Here is a 27,500-nt window from a genome sequence, read left to right on the forward strand (position 1 = left end):
CTAAAATTAAGGGATATTTTAGATAAAACTAATATTAAGTACGAATTTGATAGTGAGAAACCCATAGCCTTTTCACCGGAAGCCAACGAGGCATTTTTTACCATATGGATTACAATCAGGGCGAAAAATTTCGGTCACCAGACCGGGGGAGGAGCTACTAATAGTAGAACTAACTCTAGGCAGAAATAGATTGAAGTGTTTAATCGACACCGGTTCAACAACTTCAGTTTTAAATAGTACAGTAGATTTAGGATTTAGGAAAAATAAATTAAAAAATCTCATTAAATTAAAAACAATGAGTGGTGAATTTTTCATTACTGAAGAAGTGAAAACTCCCTTGCCTACCGAATTCAATAGTGAAAACTTCGTGCATTGGCATTTAACACCATTTTTTAATAGAAAATTCGACTGCTTAATAGGGCAGAATATTTTGATACCATTAAATGCAATAATTAATTTTGAAAAAAATTACATTTATATTAATGACATCAAAATTCAATTTTTAAATCCATGCCCGTTTGTTAAGGAAGAAATTCATTCAATTGAACCCATTGAGAAAGACTTTTCAATTATAGAAAGGCCCGATGTGAATACTGTAGAAAGGAAATACTACGGAAAAATAATGACCTTATGTTTAGAGAAAATGAACAGCTAACCCATGCTCATGAAATAAAACATGAAATCGTTACAACAACTGAAAAGCCTGTATATTCAAAAATTTATAAATACCCTTAAATACACGAGGAGGAGATAACCAAACAAATTAAAGAAATGCTGGACCAGGGAATAATTAAAGAAAGCTGCTCCCCATACAATTCACTACTTTGGATTGTCCCAAAGAAAATGGATAATTCTGGTGAAAAGAAATAGAGAATAGTAATAGATTACGGGGCTCTAAATGAAATAACTATATCTGATAAATTCCCAATTCCAAATACAGATAGCATATCTGGAAAATTACGTCAAGCAACATATTTTACGACAATTGATCTAGCCAAAGGTTTTCATCAAATTCCTATAAAAGAATGTGATAGGAAAAAAACTGCATTTTCTACACCGTTAGGTCATTATGAATTCATAAGGATGCCATTTGGTCTAAAGAACGGCCCAGCCACTTTCCAAAGATTAATGAACTCTGTCTTAAGAGAATACATTAATAAAATATGCGTTGTTTATTTAGATGACATTCTCATATTTAGTTCCTCTCTTCAAGAACACAAGGAAAGTATAGAAAAAGTTTTTAAAAAATTAAGAGAACACTGTTTAAAAATTCAAATCGATAAATGCAATTTTTTTGCAAAGACTACTGAATATCTTGGTCACATTTTAACTACAGAAGGATTTAAACCGAATCCTAATAAAGAAAGAAAAAATTTATAAACAATTTCGATATATGTAATAAAGTAAAGTATGACAGAAATCCGTTGAAACCTAAGTTTCACATAACACAAACTCCTACTGAAATTAATGATATTGTTCATGTTGATACTTTTACATTCCTAAAGCAAACTTTCATGAAAACTATAGATAAATTCGCAAAATTTGCAATGGCATTGCTTTTAGAAAACAGAAATAGTTTGACTCTTGTTGAAAAACTTAGACAATATGTTTCTATTAAAGGAAAGCCAAGAAAAATTATAGCTGATAATGAATTTAATAACGTTAATGTTAAGGATTTTTTTAACATAGAAAATATAGAGGTTCATTTTACCAAGCCAAATAGTCATACAGGGAATTCGGATATAGAACGTTATAGAACGTATAGAATTTTATAACAAATCGATTCATTCGGTAACTAAGGAAAGACCAATTTACATAGAAAATGGGAAAGTAAATAAAGAAATAATAATCAAAAAATTAAAAGAAATAAAAGAAAACAATATTAAAAAACTTAATGAAAAAAGAGAAAATGTTGTAATAAATAAAGAAGAAGCATTTGTTAAGAATTATGTGGCAGTACGTCATAAGAACGCACCACGATATAGGAAGCTTAAACTAGATAATGTACATATAACCAATATTAAAAGAGAAAATAAATTTGCAAATCAACTGGACACTAATATTTTTGATACTAATGACAATGGCTCCAACAGCAATGTCCATTTTAACCATCCAACCGATTCATGAAAACAGCGGATATGTGGAAATTAGTACATCCAAAACGGAAATTGTAGTTTCATCAGAATTTATAATACACGCCATAGACACTTATGAAATTTTATATTTAATCAACAACATGACTTTTAATACAAATCTCTTGAGGCCATTACATCGCGATTTACTTAGGAATGAACTCTTAATCCTTAAAACAAAAGTCAAACCCTTAATACTTAAATCTAGTGGGAATAGGCATAAAAGAGGATTATTTAATTTGGTTGGGACAATGAATAGATATTTATTTGGAACAATAGATGACATAGATAGAAAATATATTGAGGATCACTTAAAGGTGATTGATCAAAATATGCACAATTCTATTACAACCTTAAACCAACAAGTTAAAATAAATAAATATTTTGAAAAAAAACAATTAAATAAACAAGACAGGGAAAAAATACTAGATTATGAAAGAGGAAATGATAAAATTCTAAAGGATGCTGCATTAAACAACATGTTTAACGAGCAAATCTTAAAAATACATGTCCTTAAAGAAAAAATTGATCATATTCAAGATAGCATTGCAGCCGCCAAACATGGATTATTACATCCAGGAATTTTGACAAGTGAAGAAGTTGATATATACGAAATAGACCTATTTAAGTTGCAACATTTAAAAATGTGTGCAATTCAGTATGCAGAAAAACTGCTCCTTTTAATAGTAAAAGTACCACGAAATTTTAGCACAGTTCAATTAAAAATTATTCAGCCCATTTCAAATGAACCAATGAGAGAAATTACTTTCGTTTCAGAAACAGTTTTTAATTACAATAATAAAACTTATACATATGAAAAAGACTAAACACTTAATGAATTAAAAACTTCAAAACATTGTATTTTTACAAAAACATGTCTATTAATTAAGAACGAAATAACAGAAATAATTGAAATTGACGATGAAACATTAATATTAAAAAATTTGAAAAATACTAAGCTAGTACAAGATTGTGATCACAGGAAAGTAATACTGGAAGGAAATTATTTAATACACTACCAAATTTGTACACTAGAAATTAACAATCAAATTTTCTCTAATAAGGTAAAAATATTCCAACAAAGATTTTACTTTCCTGTAAATGAAGAAACTAATTTTACAAATAAAATTTCATTTGAAGAAATGAGACTGGAACATTTAAAGAACATAGAAAAAATAGAAGAACTTAAGTACTATAAGAAAATTAATCATTCAATTTCATTTGTAATTTTTATTATTATTTTACTTTTAATAAGCCTTCTCTTGTATATGTTAAGAAAATAAATGCGAATAGAAATTGTAAACAAACCTCAGGAGAGTTTTGTATCTAAGGGGGGAGGAGTTACATCCCATGTTAACCCAAGAACAACAGCAAATACAGATGGTGTGAAGATAGTCTGGTAGATAAGAAGATACATTCATTTAAGAAAACCAGAAGATATGTAAAATTAAGATATGAGAAGAAACACTGATCCTAAATAAATATTAAATGCAAATGCAGCCACATGATAGTAATAAAGAATAAGCAGCACTGTGGAATTTTCCCACAAATAAGAATTTTTGTAAATTAGAAGATAAGTATTTTTGTAAAACTATAAAAGCAAGAAAATCTTTGAAATAAAGAGACACATTTATTCTGACACTCTAAAGAGCCGGTCATCTAAAATTGTTTCGTAATTCGTGCGCTCTTTCTTTCACAAAAGGAAAACATGGATGCTATGGTAAATATTTCGTTTTTAAATATTGTGCGAATGTGATATAATTTACTGTAATTTTTTTTATACAGATGCGGCTAATATTGAAGTCAAAGGGCGCAAAAGGCAGTGGTATGTTTTCTGACGATCTAATGTACCACTACAATTTAGAGTGGCGCAAAGAGAAGGAATCCCTACTAAATCTTAACTGCGTAGGGTTAGTTTTTGGTAGGTTTTTTTACTAGTATGTATTTGCATGGCTTAACTTATAACGTTTCATTTTAAATATATTTCTTGACAAAGATAAAAACACTAGGGGTATTCAGACCGAAGCCTGTTAATTTGATAATTCGTTAGTTGATACTTCGTTAAAAGGCTTAACTGTGAACATACTTTTTGTTCTGCCTTTGTAGTATGGTACATTCATTTTATTCCAGAGCAACTGATTCAATTTTATTAGAGAGTAAAAATGTCTCAACAAAGTGCAAAATCAAAAAGTGTCAGTAATTTAATTGAAAATTCTGTGGAGCAGATAAAATTTATTAAGAGTAAGTACTCTAAATTGATGTACAGTGGAGCAGGAGAACAGCTGATGTGATACTACCGAGTAACGAGACAATTATCAAGCTTGACAGATGGATAGTTCGTTACTCGGTAGAACGATAGTTTCTTAATTTTACAACAACAAAATACATGTAAAAAACTACCAAATAACGACTAACGAATTAACAAGGCTAGTCTGAATACCCTTACTATATTTGGGGAGTTCCGGAGATTTGTGGCCTTAAGCCACAATCGTTTTAAACAGTAAAACATAAAATTAAGGCTAAATTAATATAAATTTTCTTATTATTACTTATATATATTAGTTTTAAGTTATAAATATTAGTTTTAAGTTGCACATTTTAGGCTTAAGTTGTATATATTAGTTCTCAATTGTACATATTAGTTTTAAGTTGAAGTTTCTAATTTTACAAAATTTTACAGAATTTTTAGAATTATAATTTTTATACTGAAATAAACTTAATATTGTATTATTTTTCTGCCGAACGTAATAATAATAAGCAAATTATTAGTTTAAGTAAATATGTAATTATTTTGATTTTATTATTAAATAAAAAGAAATTATAAAAAAAAATGAATTTTATTTAAAAGAATTGAATTTTGTAGAAGTAACAAATGGGTAACAGTATGTTTGTTACTGCTTGTTCCTGCTAACATGTTTATATGTTAAAGGTAATAAACTGATAACCAAAATAATAACACCAACAGACATTCGGGTAACAAATACCTTTTGTTATCCATAACACATAGGTAAGCTATGCGCTAGCAAAGGAATTTGTTACCCGTAACATACTATTAGGAGATTTGCTAAGAAATGTATGTATTCTGTTAGAACAAGGCAGCATGCGATATTTGCCATTTGTTAGAGCGAGATAACCGTTGAACATCAAATAGCTTCTTCTTTCTTCTTTACCGGCGTAGACATCGCTTACGCGATGATAGCCGAGTCAACAATAGCGCGCCAGTCGTTTCTTCTCTTCGCTACGTGGCGCCAATTGGATATTCCAAGCGAAGCCAGGTCCTTTTCCACTTGGTCCTTCCAACGGAGTGGAGGTCTTCCTCTTCCTCTGCTTCCCGCGGCGGGTACTGCGTCGAATACTTTCAGAGCTGGAGTGTTTTCATCCATCCGGACAACATGACCTAGCCAGCGTAGGCGCTGTCTCTTAATTCGCTGAACTATGTCAATGTCGTCGTATATCTCGTACAGCACTTCGTTCCATCGAATGCGATATTCGCCGTGGCCAACGCGCAAAGAACCATAAATCTTTCGCAGAACTTTTCTCTCGAAAACTCGCAACGTCGACTCATCGGTTGTTGTCATCGTCCAAGCCTCTGCACCATATAGCAGGACGGGAATTATGAGCGACTTATAGAGTTTGGCTTTTGTTCGTCGAGAGAGGACTTTACTTTTCAATTGCCTACTCAGTCCGAAGTAGCACCTGTTGGCAAGAGTAATCCTGCGTTGGATTTCCAGGCTGACACTGTTGGTGGTGTTAATACTGGTTCCTAAATAGACGAAATTATCTACAACTTCAAAGTTATGACTGTCAACAGTGACGTGAGTGCCAAGTCGCGAGTGCGACGACTGTTTGTTTGATGACAGGAGATATTTCGTCTTGCCCTCGTTCACTGCCAGACCCATTTGCGTTGCTTCCTTGTTCAGTCTGGAGAAAGCAGAACTAACGGCGCGGGTGTTGAGACCGATGATATCAATATCATCGGCATACGCCAGCAGCTGTACACTCTTATAAAGGATTGTACCTGCTCGATTAAGTTCTGCAGCTCGAATAATTTTCTCCAGCAGCAGATTGAAGAAGTCGCACGATAGGGAGTCGCCTTGTCTGAAACCTCGTTTGGTATTGAACGGTTCGGGGAGTCCTTCCCGATCCTGACGGAGCTTTTCGTGTTGCTCAACGTCAGTTTACACAGCGGTATTAATTTTGCGGGGATACCAAATTCAGACATCGCGGCATAAAGGCAGCTCCTTTTCGTGCTGTCGAAAGCAGCTTTGAAATGGACGAATAGGTGGTGAGTGTCGATTCTCCTTTCACGGGTCTTTTCCAAGATTTGGCGCATGGTGAATATCTGGTCGGTTGTTGATTTACCAGGTCTGAAGCCACACTGATAAGGTCCAATCAGTTTGTTGACGGTGGGCTTTAATCTTTCACACAATACGCTCGACAGAACCTTATATGCGATGTTGAGGAGGCTAATCCCACGGTAGTTGGCGCAGATTGTGGGGTCTCCTTTTTTATGGATTGGGCATAGCACACTTAAATTCCAATCGTTGGACATACTTTCGTCCGACCATATTTTGCAAAGAAGCTGATGCATGCACCTTATCAGCTCTTCGCCGCCGTATTTGAATAGCTCGGCCGGCAATCCATCGACCCCTGCCGCTTTGTTGTTTTTCAGTCGGGCAATTGCTATTCGAACTTCTTCATGGTCGGGCAATGGAACGCCTGCTCCATCGTCATCGATTGGGGTATCGGGTTCGCCTTCTCCCGGTGTTGTGCTATCACTGCCATACAGCAGGTTGGAGAAGTGTTCCCTCCATAATTTAAGTATGCTCTGGGTATCGGTAACTAGATCACCTTGGGGGGTTCTACAGGAGTATGCTCCGGTTTTGAAACCTTCTGTAAGCCGCCGCACCTTTTCGTAGAATTTTCGATCATTACCCCTGTCGGCCAGCTTATCGAGCTGTTCGTACTCACGCATTTCGGCCTCTTTCTTCTTCTGTCTGCAAATGCGTCTCGCTTCCCTCTTCAACTCTCGGTATCTATCCCATCCCGCACGTGTTGTGGTCGATCGTAACGTTGCGAGGTAGGCAGCCTGTTTTCTCTCCGCTGCGACACGGCACTCCTCGTCGTACCAGCTGTTCTTTTGCACTTTCCGAAAACCAATGGTTTCGGTTGCAGCTGTACGTAAGGAGTTTGAAATGCCGCCCCACAGTTCCCTTATACCGAGTTGTTGACGAGTGCTCTCAGAGAGCAGGAGTGCAAGCCGAGTAGAAAATCGCTCGGCTGTCTGTTGTGATTGCAGCTTCTCGACGTCGAACCTTCCTTGTGTTTGTTGGCGTGCGTTTTTTGCTGCACAGAGGCGGGTGCGAATCTTAGCTGCAACAAGATAGTGGTCCGAGTCGATGTTAGGACCTCGGAGCGCACGCACATCTAAAACACTGGAGACGTGTCTTCCGTCTATCACAACATGATCGATCTGGTTGGTAGTTTTTCGATCCGGAGACAACCAGGTAGCTTGACGCATCTTCTTATGCTGGAATCTAGTACTACAGATAACCATATTTCGGGCCCCGGCGAAGTCGATCAGCCTCAACCCATTTGGGAATGTTTCCTCGTGGAGGCTGAATTTACCGACCGTAGTACCAAAGATACCTTCTTTGCCCACCCTGGCGTTGAATTCGCCAAGCACGATTTTGACATCGTGGCGGGGGCATCTCTCATAAGTGCGCTCCATGCACTCATAAAAGGCATCTTTGGTCACATCGTCCTTCTCTTCCGTCGGGGCGTGGGCGCAAATGAGCGATATGTTGAAGAACCTCGCTTTGATGCGGATTGTGGCTAGACGTTCATTCTCCGTAGTGAATGATAGTACTCGGCGACGGAGTCTCTCTCCAACCACGAATCCAACACCAAACTTGCGCTCCTTTATATGGCCACTGTAGTAGATGTCACAAGGACCTACTCGTCTCTGTCCTTGTCCCGTCCATCGCATTTCTTGGACGGCGGTGATGTCAGCCTTTATTTTCACGAGGACATCAACCAGCTGGGCAGCGGCACCTTCCCAATTAAGGGACCGGACATTCCAGGTGCATGCCCTCAAATCGTAGTCCTTATTTCGTTTGCCATGGTCGTCATCGAAAGGAGGGTTTTTCATCCGAGGCTTATAGTTGATTTTCATTGGGAGTGTTTTTTTACGTGGCGGGTCCCAAACCCAGCGCACAACCCTATGCAGGGGATGTTTCGCCTTCTCACGTTAGCTCGCCTTCAAACGGATGTTCTTAGGCTACCCAGAGGATACTTGGTCAAAGACCGGAAGTCGTGAGCTGCTTGAGTCACATGTAAAAGAATCGTTTCTGGCCACTCCCAAGTGAATGGCAATCAGAGAACTTTCCTCACTTGCGTGAACTTCTACACATGACTCCATCCTCCAACATCAAATAGCATGTGTTACTTTTTTCCCACTCTAAGTAACAAATATGTTAAGGAATGCAAAAGTGAACAATAAAAAGTCGCTTACACGTTTGCTAACAGCTACCAGTCTAGCGGAAATGCTTGCAATATTGATAGCAAAACACATCTTTTGCAATATTAAATTGCCTGTCGAGATGCCCCATTTCGCCTCCGTTACTTTTTTGCTTGTTATGAGAGCAACTTGCATTCTTGTTCTCTGTAATAGCTAAAATATTTTCATGGTTGCGATAGTCATAACGTTATCTATGGTCATAACTTTGTTTCCTACCTGCTAGTTATTGGAGAGAACAAGAATGCAAGTTGCTCTTTACATAAATATAAGTGATCTAGTAAGAATCCAAAAAAACTATAATATATAGTATATTCGTCAATTCCGAAAATAAACAATATATTGTTGGAAAATAATAAGGGTTGGGTTTAGTTTAGTATCTCATTTTCACTGCTTATTCCTCTTAAATGCGTGCACGGATTTTTTTAAAATAAACTTATACTTCATTACATTGTTTCTACATATTTATTTTTTAGTAATAATTTTTTATTTGCTTAAAATAAGCATTTTATATTTTACACAAATTTCCTTCCATGCACAATAACAAAAGTATTCCGTGCTGACAGATAATAAGTGTTGCCATAATTACACATTTATCAAACGAATAAAAATGAATACAAAATAAGATTATTCCCCAAATACATAAATCATTGCCCCTTTCTTCATACATCATAATTTTTGATCGGGCAGGCCGCCAACGCAAAAAGGAGTTTTACTCAAAAAAAATCCGACACACTCCGGTGTTGGATCGGCCAAGGTTCTTTTTTCCGAAGCGCAACAGAAGGCCGCCCTTCCCGAAAGAAGTGGGACGCGAATGGACTAATGTTTACCCTGTTTTACCTTTGTTGTATTGCAAATAATCATTATGATCCTTTTATAAAATTATTACGATTTTTCCGGCGCCGCGATTTCATGGTACGGATGGATACAGGAGGTCCTCAGCATTAAAAAATGTATACACATATACGGTCCTCAGACCCATAGTTTTCGAGATATTTCACTTTAAAGTTCAAAAATTTGTAAAAACAATGCTCGTTATTTCACTATGTTTAACCCACTTTTCACATATTTTTTAATTAATATATATTTAATTACACTGTACACATTCGTATTCATCAAAAATTTACACTAATTGTATATTTTTTAAGAAAATAAATATACTTTAAAAATTATTTTGCACATTGAAAGTTTCAAGTGATTTGCGTGTTTACATTTATGACAAATAGCAGTGTTGCCATACTTTGTGTCCTGAAACTATAATCAAAAATGTGTATATTACATATTAAATAGAAAAAACGCATTATAGAATGGAAATTTTTTCAAATTTTCAATTGTTTTTTTAAATAGAAAAAGTTTTCATAGTTTCTTTAAAACACAATATGTGGCAACACTGGTACTTGTAATGACATGTGAAGAAAAACAAAACAAAACAAAATAGGACTAAATTGCATGTAAAATTGTGGAACTTTAAAGTGAAATATCTCGGAAACTATGAGTCTGAGGACGGTATATGCGTATACATTTTTTAATCCTGAGGACCTCCTCTATCCATTAGTACCATCAACTCGCGCCGCCGGAAAAATCGTAATCGTGCCAATTATTAGATTAAACATACTTATAAGCTTAAAACTTTTTTTTATTACAATGGAAAATTTATTTCAGATCGTATTTGTTTTCTGCGTTTGAGTTTTGATATCCATTCTTATTCGTTTGATAAATGTGTAATTATGGCAACACTTAATATCTGTAAACACGGAATACTTTTGTTATTGTGCATGGAATGAAAATTGTGTAAAATATAAAATGCTTATTTTAAGCAAATAACCAAATAATTACTAAAAGATAAATATGTAGAAACAATGTAATGAAGTATAAGTGCATAAAAAGTGCATAATATGAAATAAATAATTACTAGAAATCGAGAAATTGCAAAATAAAATTTGCAAAATTTTCAACTTCAAATGCAAATATCTCGAAAACTATAAGTTTGCGGCAACAATTAAATATTTGCTTAATCTGGAGCATCAGCCCTATTCAACCATATCTCTTTTAACCTTTAACTTATGAGGTCAAATTTCGAAACGTAGATTTAGAGGTAGTAGTAAATTTTACACAATTTTGGTTGCTAAAATTTATTAGAGATTTTTTTTATTATAATACTTACAGATTTCATTAAACTGATTTAAATTAATTCTAATTACAGTATTTGGAAAGAAAATTTTAAACTCTTTGTATTTTTTTGAAAAATGTGTCGTTGTTTTAGAAGCCTTTTTTATGATTATGAGAAAATCAAAACACAAGGTGTAAAATTTACTACCACGTCATAAGTTAAAGGTTAACCCTGAAATCGTGGGATGGTATACTAAAGTTTCCCCCCTATAAGGGCTATAAAAAACAATACTACTTCACAAAAGTCACGGTGAAGACTTGGAGATTTAAATTAAACCACAAAATATTAGGCGAAAAAATTACTCATTCCGGATTCGGATTCAATTTATGAAATATAATAGTAACACACCGGTGATTAGTAAGGGGCCATCCACAAATTACGTCACACGAATTTAAGGATTTTTTAACCCCTCCCCCGTCCTTGTCACAAGTTGTCACATTTTGAACTAGCCTCCCCCCTTTCATGACGTAACACATTTTCCAATTTTATGGATTTATCAAAAAATAAAAAAAAAACGGTTATTCTATTTATTCTTATATTTATTGAATTTTCTTTAATAAAATCAACATTTAGTTAAATATTAAAGTACAGACATATTAATTAAAAATATAAATCTTAATCATCTTGTGTCCATGGACTTTTGACCACTCCATATATCATTTATTACTGGTAAATCAGGCACTTAATTTTCGTTCTGAATTTGGATATCAGGAACATCTTTGGTATCAACATCGTCTTCTTCCATCCATAAAGCATCGTCATCATTCATTAAACAGAGAATGTCTCGGGCACGTCTAGCCGCAATTCTTTGAGGACGAATTTTCGCGATAGAAAACAGCTCTGGTTTTTTATGTGATTGTTTGTGTTAATTGGTGGCTTTATATGAAGAAAAATATAAGCCACATAAGCTAAACGATCTTTTAAATAAGTACGACTCGGCACTAGGGCAATAACTATCACATGGAACTTGTTTCAGATGGGATGATGCTTGGAGAGTTAATATCTGTAGTAATAATGGAGCAAACTCCAACCTTCTGATGTCTGTTTAATTAACACAGGTAGTGGTAAAAATCCTTCATTTAATAATTTCCAAAGACTAGAACGTCTTACACCACAACATGCAATAGCTTCACATTTAACTATTTGTAAAAATATTGTGACTCGCTTACATGATTAGCATACCAAGCAGCATTATTTTTCAACATCATAGCCTGTTCAATATCTAGTCCAGTAACAGTTGGTGCAACACATTCAGAAACGACTGCAAAATGATCAATGACTAACTTGATCTAAATGTCAGCCAACACATTGCCCGCACTTTCGAAGTTTCGTTTTTCTAGATCTAAGTCAGTAGTTCGATTACATGAATCAAGATGTGACGCAAAATCGTCATGATTTAATAGTACACCAGTAAGTTCGCGACTGAGAGGTGCCATGCGTCGTTCAACTCTGTTAAATGCACTCCTTCCTGGGGCATTTGTAGCTATATAAATTGCATCTAAATGAAAATCTTTAAAATGTTGTAAAGCTGAAGCTATAACGCAGGAGAAATTGTAACTTTGATTAAAATTATAATATAAAATAAAATAAAGTACGATTCGCAGAAGAGCCTCAATGTTTACAAATTTATTGTAACGAACCCTGGACACGGCGAGTATACCTCAGCAAGTTAAACTTGTAAGAAGCAGGGGCAGTAAAAAGGTTCGTTACAACTTAAGTATTAAAAAACAAAGATTGTGTTTATAAATGTTTAATATTTTTTGTTTACCTATAAATTTCACGTTTGTACATCACAAATTTTGAAATTTGATGTCACACAGCTTGGGACCCCCCCCTGTCCCCTGTCACACAATGTCACTTCTGAATGATACCCTCCCCCCTTTCAAGGTGTGACGTAATTTATGGAAGGCCCCTAAATTATATATGGAAGTAAATTCAAGTCGAGAGATGTATGTGACATATGTATGATGCAGTCGCATTTCCATGCGACGGTATACATGATAATTCGGTGCTCGCTCGTTCCGTAGATGTGGTTGGCCGAGGGGAAACGATCGGCGCAAATGATTCCACAAAATGTTAAATAAAAAACCAAAAAATTTCATATAATATATGTATTTAAATAAAAAAAAATTGGAAACACACTTACCACGTCTGTATAGCTAGGCTGTCGCAAAAGAAGAGACCGCGTAACTTTTTTAGTTAGTGTTTAGTTGCGCGCGAATTAAAACTTCGAGAAAGAGGAAAAGAAAAGATTGCTCTACCGATACAGACGTGGCAAAAGAAATTGGGCGGGGGCGGTGTCAAAATTCTCCCCGCCTTGCAGTATTACTGCAAATGCAGTTTACAATAAATTACTTAAAACTAACTGGCTCCTGTACTTCCTCTTTCACGTCTTCTTTGCAGATGGGGTGGTCGACGAGACGAATCGAGTCTGGTACGGTCCGGGAAATGCCGCTGAGATGAATCGAGTCTTAGTCGGTCATTGCCATGCCGCCAATTTGCATTGAAGTCACCAACTTCCGAGGTCGGCGAGACGACTCGACTCTTACTCGATCCTGGGTAGGCGGTAAATGTGAGAGGCGTTGGCAGCCAGTGCACTTTATTGTGCCGATACTATACGACACCGGATATTATATATCCCAGTGTCGTATTTTGGGCGATGAGTTGACCCATTGCCGCTGGTTGTAGCCCGGGCAACATGAGCCGGGAGTAAACGTCCGCTCCCAAGGTTACTTCGACTGGCGCTGCCCTGTGGAATTCGTTATCTGCCAGTCTTAGGTTGCGGAATTGTTGAAATAAACGGTCTTCCAGAGACCTTGCTGGCGTCAGAGGCAACGGACGACGTTGCACTTGGGCACTCACGGAGATTTCTGTTTCTCCACCCTGGTTGTCCCGAAACATTAGTTCGCACACTCTGCTGTCTCCACTTGCATGCGTACGCAGTCGCAATCGTGCAATCGTGGAGGTGAGGATAACAGTGGCTGAACTAACTGGGCTAATCATGGTCCACACTGTTACGAACCTCGTTGCAGTTCGAACACTTATCAAGGCGGTTGGTGATAGCGCAAGTCTTTGTTGCCAAGGTTGTGTTGCGTGCCTGTCCTTGATGATACGGCGTGCATCGGCTTGTCGACGAGCGTCTCGTCCACGCCTTCGCTTCGGACGGGGTGGCCGGCGGAACAAATGGAGCTCCGCTCGGTCCGGACAATGTCGCTGAGACGAATCGAGTCTCAGTCGATCGTTGCCTTGCCGCCAATCCGAAAGGAAGTTACCAGCACGCCGAAGTCGACGAGACGTCTCGAGTCTGGCTCGTCTTAGGCATCGTTGGTTAGAGCTTTGCGGATGCTTGACTGTTGACGTCGGTTGACATGGTTGATAGAGCTCCGAATCTGAGGTGCGAATTGCCAACGAATTTTCCTCCATTTCCGCTGCCTCCACCTGCTGTGCCCATGACAATTCAATGACATCGTCGTCTTGTTCTTCGGCGTCTGAACTGCCATGAAGCATCGTGTGATATGGGTTGCCGCAACATTTGCAGCGTATTACGCTGTCGCATTCATTCTGTGAATGGCTCGACGCGAGGCAGTTGCTGCAATATCGGTGGATCAATGTGGTCCTCATCCTAACTTCTGAGGACATCCGCCGGCACCAGCGGAGTAAATGGCTATATACGCATAGGGGGCAGTTGATTGTTGTCATTTTCAATAATTTTCTAAACGAAAAGCAAGATTATTAAGGTGAAAAAATTAACATTGATTAGGTAAAATTATAATTTCTGTTATCGGCCTAGAAATTAAGCCACATTGAGTTTGGATGTCCACCACCCGAACTCGTAGGTCCAACCCTGGATGTACTTTGATTATCCTGCCCAATCTCCATTCATTTGGAGGTACATTTTCATCACGAACTACCACTAGGTCGTGTAGTTGGACTTTCTGTTGGGAATGTTTCCATTTCTTTAGTTTCTGGAGTTCCTTTAAATATTTGGTCTTCCATCTCTGATAATGGTGCTGACTTAGGGCCATTAATTTTTGCCATTGGTTTACTAAAGATAGCGCAATCTTCTGGTCTGGTTCTGCCAATGCATTTTGCATTATTAATTTAGTGCGATTTTGTAACTCTTCCGTGGTCCTTGGATGCAATGCAAATGGTTTACGCTGATTGCTATTGTGTTGTTGCTGCTGATGATGTTGTTGTTTAAATATAAAATTAGAAATATTTTTTCTACAAAAATGATTTTGTGTTTGTTGTTGAATTATTGTCGAATTTTGTCCGTCGCCTTTGCCATTTATCTTCGTTTCTTCGGAGGGAACGGAGCCTGTTAAAATCCAACCGAACACTGTACGTTGTGCAGCGAGAGATCCGAAAATTTTCGATTTTACCCCGTTTAGTATAACTTTCGGGTAAAGATCTACTCAGATCAACAAGTCAACCTTTTGACTCGTATAGAAATTATTATCCGGTAAGGGGATATTGGGTAACCCTTTGACAATTGAAGGGTTAATTGATCTGGATGGAAGCAGTTCAGTCAATTTTGGAAGTACCAAAGCTTCCGCTCCTACTTTTAAACTTTTGTTACGAGGCGAGGCAATTGTGATCGAGCATGCGGATTGAACCCGTCCTCACACGGTATTATTCAATCCTGAAACTCGGGTGCTGACCTGTTTGCTTGTCAGATTTAAGCGTTTTTGTAGACTATTGCTTACGAATGTTCCTTCAGATCCCGAATCGATCTGGCAGTGAAGATGCTCTCGTTGTGACATATGGTCACCATGGCTGTACCTAAGAGCATGCTTCGACTGGTAGGCATATTTGATACATTGGCCTTAATAGAGGCCATATGAGGTTTAGTAGAAATCTCAGTAGTGTCTGTGCTGTCGGACATCTGAGCTATTTCCTCACTCTGATCCCGGTGAATCATAGAATGATGTCTCTGTTTACATTTATTACAATTAAACATACTTTTACAATTTTTGATTTCATGTAAGTCCGATAAACAGTTTAGGCAGACGTGGAGTTTTCTGACAGCATTTAACCGTGCATTAGGCTGCATCTCAATAACACTTTGACAAGTTTTCAGAATGTGTGATTGAAATGAGAACAGTTTACATTTAATGTTGTTTGTCTTGGCGTGATGGGAATTGATGGGTTTGGATCCAATCCTTGACTGCAAGGTTGGTATCCATCAGCCGACTTAATATTAAGTCGAGTACTCAACTCGCCTTTGAGGTTTGATACTCTCTCAAGCGTTTTAACCTGGTTGGTTAGAAACTTGTCTAACTCAACCCATTTTGGGATCTCTGAATCCGAATCCAGACATTGTTCCCAAAGCGACATCCGGTAGTCGGATAGAACACAAATACGTAAATATGGCATCCCAGCCATCTATATTGATGCCATGTATTTGTAAAGCTGAAACGCAGCTATTTATCTCCCGCTGTAAATTTCTGAGTTCGGTCTCAGATTCTGTAGAAATGTGCGGAAGCTTGAATAATAAATTTAATTGTGTGCTGGCAAGCACTCGCTTGTTTTCATATCTACTCAACAAATTATTCCATGCCAATGTAAATCCGTCATTCGTCAGTGGCGCTTTCGAAACGATAGCTTTTGCTTCACCTCGCGTTTTTGATTCAAATGGAAAAACTTTTCTACCGGGGATAGCCTTGAGTTATTCTCATAAATGGCGGCAAATAAATCCCTAAATGAGGGCCATTGTAAAACATCGCTATGAAATATTTCGGTATCATATGGTGGTAAGTTGATGGAATACCTCACGGGTTCTACCGTTTTTTGAAACCGTTCAGGTTGAATCACTGTAGAATTCGATGTATGGCTTTGGTTGAAAGCCGTGAGCTTATGCATGTGTTCGCCCATCAAGGCCGTGCAACACACATAAGCATGGTAACCTTTAATATTTAAGCTTAAAGTCGTCAATTGACTTTGTGTCGGAAGGATCCATCTTTGGCAAACACAACTTGTATTCTGACTTTACCTCTGCCCACAGAGATTTCAGTTTAGCTTGTTTTACTTCAAGAGAGTAGGCACTTTAGTTGTTTGCTGTTGGAGTAAAAGACTCGTCAAACTCCAGTAGAGCGTCTGCAGCTGTGGTAAAGGCTCTGATGGATTTCATTGTTTTCGAAAATTGAACCGGAACAGCAGAAATGTTGCACGAAATTGGATATAAAGCTTGAAATTAAAATTTAAAAAATATTTGCAAATATGTTGCAAAAGTTATAGAACCAATCACGGACAAACTACAAATTAGTAGTGCATTGTTTTTTAGTGAAGCGTAAATTTTCGAAGGCACAAAAAAATTAATAAATTTAGTAAACTATTTTCTCAAAGAATTTTTTCCGAATTTAATTAGAATGTGCTGGCTGGGTAATCGGCCCAATGTACTTGTACTTGCACTTGCATATTTAGTGAAGTATTTTCTCAAAATATTTTTCCCAAATTTAATTTGAATGTGCTTGCTGGGTAATCGGCCCAATGCACTTGCAAACCTGGTCTTCGACTATGTACACAAACAAAACTGATGTGTGCTTAATTGTTTTATTTAAATGCAAATACAAATACAAATAAAAATTCACAAGCACTTATTTGATTTATCAACTAATCACTTTCACTTTGTTCACGGGGTTATTTTCGAATTTAACACTACACTATTCTGTTTGTTGCTGTTCCTCTAAGATGACTGCTGCGCTTCTTGGCATGTGCTACTTTGCCTTTGCTGCTCTCCCTTCGCTGCTTGGCCTTAGCTGTTTCGCTTTCTTGCCGTTGCTCACTTCACTTTTATAATTTTGTATTTTTTTTTTTGGTTGCACTCGCGAAACTGCAGCTGCGTTATTGCTGCTTGCCTTTATTGCTATTCGAGCAATACGAGTATATGGAAAGGCAGAGTTGAGCGACTAGACTCAAATTAACCACAAGAAAAAACAAAAAACCGAAAGAGATTGTTGACGCTCCAGGCGATGTTTGTGCGTCCAAGAAATTTATAATTTTTTTCGAATAACAGTGTGTGTGTGTGTTTTTTTTTATGCAAAGTGAAATAATCAGTGTGTTTAAATGGGTTAAGCATCCGCCCACTCTTCCCGGAAAAACGGGCGCACACTAATAAGAAAGCTTAGTTCACCACAGCTAACGACATTATAATCCAACTCACCACATCAATCAAACCACTCAACAGAAAGGATGGGCAGAAGGGAAAGCGCACGATTCTAACTAGATAAGCCGCTCATCACATTCGTTCGACACACAGCGCACATCAACATCCGTTTTCGCGTCCCGTCCCGATACAGTTTTGAACATCGACAGCAGCGATCTATACTCATCTTTACATTTAACATTTAATTTTAAGAAAAGAAATATTTGTAAAACGTCAAATACTTCTTTAATAAATTTTTGTACACTATACATTTTAGTGCTGCGGTCTTTTTATTCCGAATGTGCGTGATTACCAATTTCATAATTTAATTATTACTACAGAACAAATAGAGACACATATGTATCTATTTGGTACAAAATTAATCATGGTCCTTCGAGCCATAGTGACAGGCACTATGGATTTTTAAAGCAAATAAATTAAGACAAATTTAAGTGCAGTGCGGTGAAGAGCAGTGGTGAACAATCAAAACAAATAAACAAAAAAAAAACAAAACAGTGTGCAGTGGAAAAACAAAAAAAGTGACCCAGCTAAAAAACAATAAACAACGTCCACATATTATATGTACACGAAACATAAATTTAGCAGTGCACTGACACTTAAAATAAAACACATATGTATACACATATTATATATAAAATTATACCTAATCATACATACATACATATTTGCGCACATAACAAAAAGTGTGGTGCTGAGAAAACAAAAAACCAGCTTAAAAAAGTGCATTAAAACAGTGCGGTAAACAAAACAAATTAAAATATATTTATATGTAATATTAAAATTACAAAAAAGGTGACCGGACAAACACAAAAACAAATTACAAAGAACATCAAAACATAAACCAAATAAAACATAAATCGGGCGCGAAAAGCACCTAAACAACAAAGCATAAAAACGGATCAAACGGGCGCGAATAATTAAAACAAATATACAAACAAACAACAGCACGGGGAGGTAGCCAGCTGGAATACAGCACGGAGAACAAAACGGAGAAGAAGGCAGGCAACACATACACCCTACAAATATGTACTTATATCAGAGTACCAAGTGAGCGTATTATATCCTTTATTTATTTGATATATGCTTAAGGCTTATAACAATTTTACTAAACACGGTAAAAGCCGAAATATTGTTTAAAAGAATATATGTATATATCGGAATATGCAATTTAAAAATATTGAAGCTTACTTTTGCTTACTTAAACATACCAGATTTCCAAAAATAAAGAAAAATTCAAGTATTTACTTGTTCCGGCAGTACGCTTTATGCTTAATAAAGTAATAAGCAGGACTGCAGTGTATATATACTTGCGTACTAAAATACATACATACTATATAAGAGTACAAAAGAAAATAACTTTTTTCAATTCCGTTTCGCGCACTCCTTCTATTGAAAAATACAAAAACGTACCTTGTGCTTACGGCATAGAATCTGCATTTCTTAATATACCCTACACTGGGTACCAAATTATTAAACCCATAAATTATAATTAAACTTCAAAAAAAAAAACAGGTAATCGCAACTTTCCGTAAACATTTAAACGGAATGGTTACAAATTACAAATATCACAAATTAAGTTTATTGGAAGGAATACAAAAAAATAATTTTCACTAAAAATACATAAGTTGGTGGACACAACGATACAAAAAAAAGCGCGGGTATACAAAAAATTATTAACTTGAACAATATACGTTCAAACATACGTACATACATACATACATATATGTATATTTAAACATACACAAATATTAAAAGTCCACATTGGCAATTATCCGGCAATACCTCTTGTTCTTTGACAAACAAAAACAAGCAGGATTGTTCACAACAAGCGAATTGATCTCTCTAACGAGCTCTCAATTGCTTACGAACAAAGCACAAACAATTCGTGCATACTTATGTACAAAGCATATTGATCTCTTCGACGAGCTCTCAATTGCACAAAAACAAGTACATACAAGCAAATTATTAGGGTGTGCCTACCCTAAATAAAAATTACTTAAAATTAATATTGCGGCTTGAAAACGAAGCATATAAAATAAAATTAAAATAAAAAAATAAAAATAAAGTTAAATAGCAAGTAAATAAGTAACGGTATTAAAAAAAAGCAAATAATCCGTCTTTTACGAGAAAAAAGTTTATATACATAAAAAGTATTCAGTTCACACTGAGAAACCTATATAATAATGAACAATAACCAAAATCAAAGTACACCTGGAGCTACACGCTCAAAACAGGTTTCTATATTTATTTCAGAAAGTGACAGTTTAACAAGATACTGCACTAGATTTGCCTCCTCACCGATTCACGAAAATTCGGAATCGCTACTAGAAATCAAAAGTCAAAATCTTAAAAATTTTTGGACTCGCCTCCAAGCGGCTCATGACGCCATCGTAGAATCTGACGATTCAGATCTACCACAAAATTTTAAATTATCTGCTTACGCCATATACGAAAACTGCTTAGACCAGTACGAAGAAACAAAAGCGATGATCTTCGATCAATTAAAACTCATTCAAGCAATTGCACCTACTCCCCACAGTGGAGTAGAGCTGCCACAAATAGAAAGTCAAAAGGCAAGTTCCGGCATCCACCTCGAGTTGCCGCCATGTGACACAGAAACATTCTACGGAGGTTATGAAGAATGGCCGTCCTTCCGGGACATGTTTACAGCCGTTTACATTAACCATCCAGAACTATCAAAAGCACAAAAATTGTATCACCTCCGATACAAGACAAAAGGTCAAGCAGGCGAAATAGTTAAACAGTTCGCATTAAATGACGACAATTTCAATTTGGCTTGGGAAGCTCTAAAAGCTAGATATGAAAACGAAAGAATACTGGTCGATAAACAAGTAACGACACTAATGAACTTGCCAAAAGTTAAGAAAGGAACAAGTGTAGAATTCATCAAACTAGAATCCACTGTTTCAAATTGCTTGTCGATTCTATCGACACTAAATATTCCCACAGACAGCTGGGATCCTATTCTGGTAAACATTTGCACCGCCGCATTACCAGAGAAGTCGTTACTTCTATGGGAGCAATCGCTCTCATCACGAAAAAAGTGCCCAACGTGGCAACAAATGAAAGATTTTCTCACCACCCAATATGAAATTGCGGAAAGGTTAGAAGAAAAAATAATAAAAACTAAGAACAAACACGATCAAAATGGAAGCTTAAATAGACCCCAAGTTAGTAACAAAATCAATTCACACAAAACCTTTTACAAAACGCAATCGTTCACCTCCGAACAGAAAAAACATACGTCATGCGAACTATGCACAAGACGACATAAACTTAAAACTTGCGAGAAGTTTAAAAAATTAAACATTAACGAAAGGAACAACTTTGTCAGGTCAAAAAGACTCTGTACAAACTGCTTGTCCCATACACATAATTTTAAAGATTGCAAAAGCAAATTTAACTGCTTATATTGTCAGAAAAGACATCATACAATGCTTCATTACAGCAGATATCCGATCTCTCTCCAAAGAAGCGCATTTACAAAATTAACCATGGGTTCCATTGCAAAAGCAAATCACGAAAGCCCAAATACTAAAAATTACCAAGAGCCAACATGTTGCTCAAAGGCACAAAAAGTTCAAACGCTGCACAGCGAAACACAAAGTGGACTAGTTACCGAACTAGTTACAACCATACCAACTCAAGTTGAGTACAATACAAATAAATACCTTAATTCACAATTAAGGAAAACGCAAAAGTTAAGGAAACTTCCAATAGCAAACAAAACTATACAAGATCAGTATTGTGAGCACTTCTCTAAAGTCTCAACTACTCGATCAAATAATGGCCGGTACGTCGTACGACTACCACTCGAGCCACAATTATCCAATACCCCACATAAAGGTAGAAAAAGCATTAAAAAAAACACAACGCCAAATTAGTGTATAGGCACTAAAACATAACAAAATTATCTCAAAAAAAAAAAAAAAGAAGGGAAAAGCGACACTTTTCTTACAATATTGCCCCACAGAGGCTTAAATTTTCAAAACCAAATAAAATCTTAAAAGCAAGTTAAGGGATCACCATACCCCCATTGCGATACCTGGACGCACCTACTCTTACAAAGCTAAGGTCGCTCTTATCGCTCCTTATATGGGTGGGTTATGTGAATCAGTTATACAAAGCATTAACTTAGTTAAGAAGAATTTTCTGCTTTATGAATCGAAGCCGTTCTCCATTCACGGCCATTCTCTCGCAAGACCCCTCTAATGCCACAGTCCTAACTCCAGGGCTAAGGAGTACCCATTCTGGCCATATCTGACCAGGCGTGGAGTTACTATCCTTCATAAGGCGAGAATAAATAAAGTCCAAACATTGCCGATAATACAGAAAAGGCATATAATAAACTACCGGTATGCCAAACCGATATAAATTAATAAAAGCAAACAACGTTTTTGGTATAGTAACACAATAAGTCGTCAAAGCACGCAAAATCAATTATTACCTCCAGCACCAATATTGCACAAAATACAATTAGCTATTAAAACCAAAGGCATTTACCGATTTACAGCATGTATTCTGCGCCCTCGGCAACTCTACCAGCAGTACGCCGAAATACATGCAATAGCATATATGTACATACGCAATACTAGGCAAAATATTCGCCTAGGGGGCCCAGGATGTTTAAATGGGTTAAGCATCCGCCCACTCTTCCCGGAAAAACGGGCGCACACTAATAAGAAAGCTTAGTTCACCACAGCTAACGACATTATAATCCAACTCACCACATCAATCAAACCACTCAACAGAAAGGATGGGCAGAAGGGAAAGCGCACGATTCTAACTAGATAAGCCGCTCATCACATTCGTTCGACACACAGCGCACATCAACATCCGTTTTCGCGTCCCGTCCCGATACAGTTTTGAACATCGACAGCAGCGATCTATACTCATCTTTACATTTAACATTTAATTTTAAGAAAAGGAATATTTGTAAAACGTCAAATACTTCTTTAATAAATTTTTGTACACTATACATTTTAGTGCTGCGGTCTTTTTATTCCGAATGTGCGTGATTACCAATTTCATAATTTAATTATTACTACAGAACAAATAGAGACACATATGTATCTATTTGGTACAAAATTAATCACAGTGCATTTTCCAGGTGTATTTATTGTTGTACTTAAACGAAGTACAATACTACCTGCAGTCTTGTGCGTTGATTTTGTGGTAGAGTGCCAAAAATAAGTTTTGGTCTCCAATCACACAGCACAATGGGTTTTATATATAAATTATGCACAAATTAACCAATCTATTGCCTTATAGCTTGCAGAGCACAAGTCCAAAACATGTTTGGCTGTAACTTGCGTGTTGCTAAATCGGGCAAATTATGCACTTTCACTTTAAATAAAAAATCAACTTCTTACCTGTTATCCGGCTCGAAGGACCAATGATAATTCGGGTGGTGGAGCACGGTGCTCGCTCGTTCCGTAGATGTGGTTGGCCGTGGGGAAACGATCGGCGCAAATGATTCCACAAAATGCCAAATAAAAAACCAAAAAGTTTTAAATAATATATGTATGTATTTAAATAAAATAAATTGGAAACACACTTACCACATCTGTATCGCTAGGCTGTCGCAAAAGAAGAGAGCGCGCAACTTTTTTAGTTAGTGTTTAGTTGCGCGCGAATTAAAACTTCGAAAAAGAGGAAAAGAAAAGATTGCTCTGCCGATACAGGCGTGACAAAAGAAATTGGGCGGGGGCGGCGTAAACAATACATATCTGTATGATAGCGATATCATATGGTGTGCGTTCTAAAACCTAACCGAGTTCAACTCGCGTACGAATTTTCTATTGAAAAAAACCTGCGCGACTTTAACTCGGTCGAGTTTTGGAACGCAACCATGAATGATATGATTCATGTAAATGCACCCAAGTAAACTAAAACGCTATATTGCTCACTTTTTTCACGCACTCGCTCAAAACGCCGATTCAGGAGGAAACCAGGGAATCATTTATTAATTTAAAAATCACTTAGCACACTCATCATTTAAAAGGTTAGGTTGTTTACCATTATGAGGAAAACTAGCGTTGCCACATTTTAAACAGCAAATATGTAGAATTTTTAACGGTTTTTCTTTGTTTGTTTTTTCGCGTTATTCTTTTTTCTATTTTAACTATTATAAAAAAGCTTCTACATATGTATATGTGTAATATGTGATTTATAGTATGTGACTGAAGCACTTTCGCGTAGTACTCTTTTCTGCGCGCTTTAAAAAAATAATCCTGGTCGAGCGAATACCCGTGGTGACTGAAGTACTTTCGCATAATACTCCTTTCTGCGTTAAAAATAAAAAAATATATTGAGTTTTCGTTATAAAGTGGTTAAAGTGGTTATATTTTTTGGTTATCTTGCACTCATATTGAAACAAAATTTGAGTTTTCGTTATAAAATGGTTAAATTTTGGTTATTATATCTGTAACCGATTTCCATTTATTTTTGATAATACGCTGTTTTGTATATTAGGTGACAATATATAAGTTAAAAAACGTTTAATTAATTTTAATAAAAAAATAGCTATGCTCCTTTTTCTGGGAGCAATGCTCCTTTATTTGGGAGCTATGCTCCTTTATTGAATTCTGTGTAAGGACTGAATTTACAATTATTTACGCTTAACTCTAAACCTACGTTCTCCGCTGCAACGGGTATAAAGCTTGCTGACGCTGCGCTTCCCACAGGTTGCCACTACACATGTCGCACTCTCAGCGATTTAGTGGTGTCATATTATATTACTTTGTATCATATGATACTAATGCATCATATGATACTTCTTGAATGTAAGGGGTGCCAACTAGTCCCCCCTTGAAATTCAAGCGTCCTCGTTTGAATCTTTAGGTGTATTGAAAATTTGGTTGAGTCCTTCTATTGTCGGTTGTGACAGTTTATTAGGTTCATTTTCTTTTTATTTCATCAGAAGATTCTTCCCGAAAATGAAGGCGATGACTATTAAAATGACGATTATAGTGATACTGCTTCCGTATTAGACTCTGTTTGCTGCTTCTAATAGACTTAGTTTTCTTGTATTGTTGAACTTAAGCTGTTTCAGCATCTCCAGTGAGAGGAATTCTTCTATATTGAGTGGGGTGGATGATGGTTGTGGAGGATGGAGTCATGTGTAAAAGTTCACGCAAGTGAGGAAAGTTTTCTGATTGCCATTCATTTGGGAGTGGCCAGAAACGATTATTTTACACGTGACTCAAGCAGCTCACGACTTCCGGTCTTTGACCAAGTATCCTCTGGGTAGCCTAAGAATATCCGTTTGAAGGCGAGCTAACGTGAGAAGGCGAAACATCCCCTGCATAGGGTTGTGCGCTGGGTTTGGGACCCGCCACGTAAAAAAACATCCCCAGTGAATAGTCATAACCAGCCTCGGATGAGAGACCCCCCTTTTGATGACGACCATGGCAAACGAAATAAGGACTACGAATCTTTCGTTCGGTCCCTTAACTGGGAAGGCGCCACTGCCCAGCTGGTTGATGTCCTCGTGAAAACAAAGGCTGACATCACCGCCGTCCAAGAAATGCGATGAACGGGACAAGGACAGAGACGAGTAGGTCCTTGTGACATTTACTACAGTGGCCATATAAAGGAGCGCAGGTTTGGTGTGGGATTCGTGGTGGGAAAGAGACTCCGTCGCCGAGTACTATCATTCACTGCGGTGAATGAACGTCTAGCCACAATCCGCATCAAAGCGAGGTTCTTCAACATATCGCTGATTTGCGCCCACGCCCCGACGGAAGAGAAGGACGATGTGACCAAAGATACCTTTTATGAGTGCTTGGAGCGCACTTATGTGAGATGCCCCCGTCACGATGTAAAACTCGTGCTTGGCGACTTCAACGCCAGGGTGGGCAAAGAAGCTATCTTTGGTACTACGGTCGGTAAATTCAGCCTCCACAAGGAAACTTCTCCAAATGGGTTGAGGCTGATCGACTTCGCTGGGGCCCGAAATATGGTTATCTGTAGTACTAGATTCCAGCATAAGAAGATCCATCAAGCTACCTGGCTGTCTCCGGATCGAAAAACTGCCAACCAGATCGATCATGTTGTGTAAGACGGAAAACACGTCTCCAGTGTTTTAGATGTGCGTGCGCTCCGAGGTCCTAACATCGACTCGGACCACTATCTTGTTGCAGCTAAGATTCGCACCCGCCTCTGTGCAGCGAAAAACGCACACCAAAAAACACAAGGAAGGTTCGACGTCGAGAAGCTGCAATCACAACATTCAGCCGAACGATTCTCTACTCGGCTTGCACTCCTGCTCTCTGAGAGCACTCGTCAACAACTCGGTATAAGGGAACTGTGGGACGGCATTTCAAACTCCTTACGTACAGCTGCAACCGAAACCATTGGTTTTCGGAAAGTGCAAAAGAACAGCTGGTACGACGACGAGTGCCGTGTCGCAGCGGAGAGAAAACAGGCTGAAATGCGTGAGTACGAACAGCTCGATAAGCTGGCCGACAGGGGTAATGCTCGAAAATTCTACGTAAAGATGCGGCGGCTTACAGAAGGTTTCAAGACCGGAGCATACTCTTGTAGAACCTCCCAAGGTGATCTAGCCACCGATGCCCAGAGCATAGTTAAATTATGGAAGGAACACTTCTCCAGCCTGCTGAATGGCAGTGAACGCACAACACCAGTAGAAGGCGAACCCGATAACCCAATCGATGACGATGGAGCAGACGTTCCATTGCCCGATCATGAAGAAGTTCGAATAGCAATTGCCCGACTGAAAAACAACAAAGCGGCAGGGGCCGATGGATTGCCGGCCGAGCTATTCAAATACGGCGGCGAAGAACTGATAAGGAGCATGCATCAACTTCTTTGTAAAATATGGTCGGACGAAAGCATGCCCAACGATTGGAATCTAAGTGTGCTCTACCCAATCCATAAAAAAGGAGACCCCACAATCTGCGCCAACTACCGTGGGATTAGCCTCCTCAACATCGCATATAAGGTTCTATCGAGCGTATTGTGTGAAAGATTAAAGCCAACCGTTAACAAACTGATTGGACCTTATCAGTGTGGCTTCAGACCTGGTAAATCAACAACCGACCAGATATTCACCATGCGCCAAATCTTGGAAAAGACCCCTGAAAGGAGAATCGACACTCACCACCTATTCGTCGATTTCAAAGCTGCTTTCGACAGCACGAAAAGGAGCTGCCTTTATGCCGCGATGTCTGAATTTGGTATCCCCGCAAAACTAATACGGCTGCGTAAACTGACGTGGAGCAACACGAAAAGCTCCGTCAGGATCGGGAAGGACCTCTCCGAGCCGTTCAATATATTGATGATATTGATATCATCGGCCTCAACACCCGCGCCGTTAGTTCTGCTTTCTCCAGACTGGACAAGGAAGCAAAAGAAATGGGTCTGGCAGTGAACCAGGGTAAGACGAAATATCTCCTGTCATCAAACAAACATTTGTCGCACTCACGACTTGGCACTCACGTCACTGTTGACAGTCATAACTTTGAAGTTGTA

The 27,500-nt window shown here is 37.7% G+C and overlaps 2 protein-coding genes across 2 annotated transcripts in view; both read right to left on the reverse strand.

The window, feature by feature from the left end:
* The window catches only part of LOC115065890 (LINE-1 retrotransposable element ORF2 protein), a 247,603-nt gene that overhangs the window by 184,288 nt on the left and 35,815 nt on the right, over nt 1-27,500 (reverse strand). The window lies entirely within an intron of this gene.
* Nucleotides 47-27,500, reverse strand: part of LOC125776669 (uncharacterized) — a 532,635-nt gene continuing 505,181 nt past the window's right edge. Inside the window, exon 2 of the mRNA XM_049450175.1 lies at nt 47-25,918. Within this exon, the coding sequence (XP_049306132.1) occupies nt 13,433-14,518 (1,086 nt within the window). The 5' untranslated portion in view covers nt 14,519-25,918 and the 3' untranslated portion in view covers nt 47-13,432. The remainder of the gene's footprint in view (nt 25,919-27,500) is intronic.

Source organism: Bactrocera dorsalis, chromosome 2 (assembly GCF_023373825.1).
Source record: "Bactrocera dorsalis isolate Fly_Bdor chromosome 2, ASM2337382v1, whole genome shotgun sequence".
Classification (NCBI taxonomy): Eukaryota; Metazoa; Arthropoda; class Insecta; order Diptera; family Tephritidae; genus Bactrocera; species Bactrocera dorsalis.